General features: G+C 45.6%; 2 protein-coding genes across 4 annotated transcripts in view; one reads left to right on the top strand and one right to left on the bottom strand.

Moving 5' to 3' along the window:
• Window positions 1–2,253, top strand: part of POLR2J (RNA polymerase II subunit J) — a 10,054-nt gene extending 7,801 nt beyond the window's left edge. The window contains exon 3 of the mRNA XM_019511326.1: window positions 2,199–2,253. Within this exon, the coding sequence (XP_019366871.1) occupies window positions 2,199–2,234 (36 nt within the window). The 3' untranslated portion in view covers window positions 2,235–2,253. The remainder of the gene's footprint in view (window positions 1–2,198) is intronic.
• A 574-nt stretch (window positions 2,254–2,827) lies between these two features.
• Window positions 2,828–4,783, bottom strand: part of LRWD1 (leucine rich repeats and WD repeat domain containing 1) — a 41,291-nt gene continuing 39,335 nt past the window's right edge. For all 3 annotated transcript variants that reach the window (XM_019511469.1, XM_019511468.1, XM_019511470.1), the window contains 2 exons: window positions 3,761–3,885; window positions 2,828–3,185 (listed from right to left, as the gene is read on the bottom strand). In XM_019511469.1, coding sequence (XP_019367014.1) covers window positions 3,045–3,185; window positions 3,761–3,885 — 266 coding nt within the window. In that variant the 3' untranslated portion in view covers window positions 2,828–3,044. The remainder of the gene's footprint in view (window positions 3,186–3,760; window positions 3,886–4,783) is intronic.

Here is a 4,783-nt window from a genome sequence, read left to right as displayed (position 1 = left end):
GCAGCAGCATTACACTGAAGGCTCACGGTCATCTTGTGGTCAATCATGACCCCCAAGTCTCTTTCTTCCGTAGCTAGCCAGTCTAGCACTGCCGAACCTATAAGGTTTTTCCTCCCAAGGTGGACAACCTTGCATTTTTTGGTGTTAAACACCATCAGGTTCTTTTCCACCCATTTGCTGAGCCTGTCAAGGTCAGTCTGGATTGCCTCAGGTGTGGATGCTTTACCCCAGAGTTTGGTGTCATTGGCAAACTTGGCCAGTCTGCTTCTGATACCAATGTCCACATCATTAATGAAGATGTTGAACAGTACAGGCCCAAGAACAGAGCCTCAAGGGACCCCACTGGTCACAGGGTACCACAGTGATTGACTTCCATCAACCACCACCCTCTGGGTCTGACCATGGAGCCAGTTCCTCAGCCAGCAGATCATGGTAAGGCCGAGGCTACAGTTAGCCAGTTTTGCCAAGGGGTGATCATGGGATACTAGATCAAAGGGTTTTTTGAATTCAAGATATACAACATTAATCTCTTTTCCCTTGTCCAGGTGATAGGTCACCTGGTTGTAAAAGGAAATAAGATTGGTCAAGCAGGACCTACCCGCAACAGACCCATGCTGGCTATCCTTCAGGATGTTGCCATTGGCCAGTCTGTTAAGAATGGCCTCTTTGATAATCTTTTCTAAGACCTTCCCTGGGATAGAGGTCAGGCTGATGGGCCCATAGTTTGCCAGATCCACTTTCCTCCCTTTCTTGAAGATAGGCACCACATTGGCCTTTTTTCAATCTTCAGGCACTTCACCAGAGTGTGAGGAGTTCTCAAAGACCTGTGCCAGGGGCTAAGCTGTGATGCTAGCCAGCTCCTTGAGTACCCTGGGATGTAACCTGTCAGGGCCTGCTGATTTGAAGGTGTCCAGCCTCTCAAGCTGTTCCTTCACGAGGTCAGCATTGATGGAGGGTAAGGAATCTCCCTCACCCAGGCCTCTCTGTCCTGTAATGGGCAGGGGCATCCCATGGGACTGGTGAAAGACTGACACAAAGTACCCATTTAGCAAATTGGGCTTTTTCCTAGGCGTTGGTTGTCAGTTGTCCCATCAGGTTTAGCAGGGGTCCAATGTTGCCCTTGCTTCTCCTCCAGCTCCCTACATATCTGAAAAAGGACTTTTTATTGTCCTTGATGCTTGTAGCTAGTTGGAGTTCTGTTGCTGCCTTGGCTTTCCTGGTTTGCTCCCTGCGGGTCCGGACCAGTGCAGAGTATTCCTCCTTGGAGGTGGATCCAGTCCTCCATCCTTTGTAGGTCTTTCTTTTTAGATGCAGGAGGCCCGCTAATTCCCTGGAGAGCCAAGGGGGCTCCTGTGCCCTTTTGCTGCCTTTCCTCCGACACGGAATAGACTCTGCTTGCGCATCCAAGGATCGTTCCTTTAAGGAGCAACCACTTGTCCTGAACTCCCCTCCCCTTTGGCTTGTGGCCCTTTAGAGCCTCACTGACAGGCTTCCAGAGCTTGTTAAAGTCAGCTTTCCTGAAGTCGGGGACTGCATAAGTAATTGTAACTTGTTTATATCCTCCCAAATGTTTGATTCTGTTTCCCTCCCTCATTGTCAGCATAGGTTCTCTCTCTTCATACTCTTATTGCTATAGGCTGTTCTAGACAACAGATTCTTATACATGTCTGAAAGGCAGAGTTCTTGTTCTTTCAAGTCTTTAATTTCATTTCCATACTAGGAAGTCTCTCAGCTGCTTTAGCTGGGATGAAATTTTACTTGATCCTTGTTTCAAAATAAAGCTGTACTTTGCTAAAGAATAAGTAGATGGGAGCTGAGTCATAACTCCTGATAGTAGTGTCAGAGAATAAAGCAGCCAGCAGGTAGGAGAGCCTCTAACTTATTCTTTTTATCATGTACGCTTCTTCCCATAATTAAAAATGATGGATGTGTAGAATGAGGGTTCTCCCTCAGGCATCAATGGTGGCAGGTATTTATGCTTCTGCTTTAAATACCAGTCTTTCATAGCTAAGCAGTAGTTCATTAAAAATAATCTTTTCGATCTGAAATAGTTCTCTTACAACAATTTATGTTCCTGCTTTACTCATCTTTAACTTCTCGATCCTCAAATTGCACTTTGAGAAGAAATGAGATCTCTTACTGATACAGACATTAATACTGACTTCCTTAATAACAGTAATTTTTCTTTCATTTTACAGGTTGCCATCAAAGACAAACAAGAGGGAATTGAATAAACATGAAGCTTCAAGCGGACTGTTCTTTGACTTTGGATTTTGTATAGGTTTATTTTCATTATTATGTAGTGTGGCTATTTAGTTGAACATATTTATATGGGGTGATTCAGTGCAAGACTTGGCAAGCTTGCTCTAAGCAGCTTCTCTCCTTCCCCCTTACACTTGCTCTGAGCTGGCAGGCTCCATCTAGGCTAGCCTAGGGCACTAAGCATAGGGGCTGAGCTGGGACCATGCCAAGTACTCCAGGCTAGAACAGGGATGGAGCCTGCTCCTGAAGAACAGTCTAGATGGAGGGGTGACCTGAGGCTGTAAGGAAAAGGGGCAGGCAGAGGGACAGGCACAAGGAAGAGGCAAGCTGCTTAACCTCCCCCACACCACCTGCCTCTCTGCAGAGGTTGGGGGGGGTGTGAATTAAAAATGACTCTGCTAACAGTAGATTCTATACGTGGAAAATTTATAAATTTGAGTGAATATGGTATTTGTTGTCCCAGTACCTAGACTTCTAAAATGAAAGTAATTGAGTCATGGAAGTAAGTATATTTTTGTAGCACTTTCTCTGTCCACCCGCAAAAAGCCACCTCTGCATTGCCAAGTGAACTGGTATTAAGTTTTATTAAGTGTCATTTCTATAAAACAAATACACAAATTGTGGAAATTCTCAGTAAAAGAAACGGGATGTTTATAATGACAGAATATGTACTGCTTGCATGACAATGGCTCTCTAGAAAACGTCATGATTACACTTGTAAACAGTCACTAATACTGCACTATTTCCAACTATGGGAGTGAAAATTGTCATCAAACAGCAAGCTATGTTTTCTTCCAAATAGCTGCTATGTTCACACTAGTTAAAGCAATGAGATAAGTGAAGGTAGGATCTGTTATCACGTTGTTTATTAAGACGTCAGTCAGCACTTCACCGTTTGCTCGAAGTTCTGGCCATTTGAGAATCTAGCAAAAGAAATGGATTAAGTTTGGGTCTGTCTACGAAGGCACAATACTTCAGTAAGAAAAACAAGATGCTACCGGCTAAGAGTGTTAAGCCTGATGTAATAATAATTCAGGGAATCTGTACGTGTTACAGATTTTTGTCCACTTTTTGGAAACTAGTCTCAGTGAATGTCTTGCTGCTAGTAGCTACTGGCTGATTTTCTGGTGTGTATAACTACACCCCTTTGCTTTTGGTGTGTTTAAGACAACTGAGCTCTGTTACTTATCCCATGGAGGAAGATCACTGCTAAAGCTACCAGCTGCGTATCTTTTAAAGTCAGAACTTTGGGCTATAGTGATCATGCTGAGGTGAACCCTTTCATTACAACTGTGCTCCACTTTAAGTACTTCCTTCCTCTTGTGGCTGACTTGGAATCAGAGAGCAGTCTCAGTTGTTTAAAAAGTTCCTGAGCACATTCACATGCACCAGGTGTGATTGCAGCTTGTAAAAGGCAATTCTGCCTTCAACCTGTGCCAGATACTCCATTTGCACAGCACATCCTATTCAGCACTAAAAGGAAAAGACCATGCCATACCTGTGTGGCAGCTATACTCTTGTCTGAGCGCTTTCTTCTTGCAGCAGTGCTCCAGGCCGAGTGGTTGCTGAGGTTGTACATCCACACGCTTCCATTTTCATCACCACAAAACACATACTCCTTTGCTGCAAGAGCAAAGAAAGAAGCTGAGGTCCCAGAGGCTAGATCTGAATTAGTTTAGGCCACAGATGGGCACAATGATGGATCTAGTAGGCAGCCAGACATCTTTTCCCAGCAGCCCCTGCCCATATTGCTGCAGCCAGTTTCCATGGGGACCCTGGGCTGGGGTAGAGCCCAGGACACGTGGGCAGATCACGTTTCTGCCCCAGCTCTGGACCACACTGTCACTGCTGCAAGATCCCAGCCCAGCCATGTGTCCTGCCAGCACTGCTGGGGCTGGTCTTCATGGAAACCCTGGTCCCACTCACCAGGAAATGAAATCTACTGTGGGCCAGACTTAGGTTAAACCAGGGGTGGGCAATCTAGTATGTGTTAGGTTCACTTTTTCCTCTAGCTGCAGGTGGCAGCCCTAGATCAAGATGACCCAGAAGGCTGTTTTAATAGAATATGGCCTGGTGCTCCTAATGGAAAGAGCAACAGCCTTGCCATCCAGTATTGCTTGTTTTCCTACTAAGAACTGAGTGGATTTTTGTGCTAAGGCTATTGTGTTTTAAGAGCAACCTGCTTACCCACCCACAGAACAAGATGGAAACCAGTTTCTCTTGCTGGTTTCAGAGAGGCAGCATCACTTTCATATTGGGTGATTTCAAGAGCAGTTGTTAAAGCCCTTCTCTGAAAAGGCACAGCCTCCAAAGGAAGCAGTTCTGCAAGTCTCTCAAATGCAGCTTGGCTAAATACTCAGGCTTCTCTCAAATTTCATCATTAGCAGGGATCCCGGTTTTCCCCTTCTGCAAACAGCTCTCCCCAGGCTGGCAGAGTTCCAGCCTCCAAGTGCTGCTTGCAAAAAGGGGTGGAAACCCTACGCCTTGTCTTAAGGGGGGGGGGGGGGGGGGGGGGGGAGGG

This window comes from Gavialis gangeticus, unplaced genomic scaffold, assembly GCF_001723915.1.
Source record: "Gavialis gangeticus isolate Ggan-Ray unplaced genomic scaffold, GavGan_comp1, whole genome shotgun sequence".
Taxonomy (NCBI): Eukaryota; Metazoa; Chordata; order Crocodylia; family Gavialidae; genus Gavialis; species Gavialis gangeticus.
This window is presented reverse-complemented; position numbering and strand designations above follow the sequence as displayed.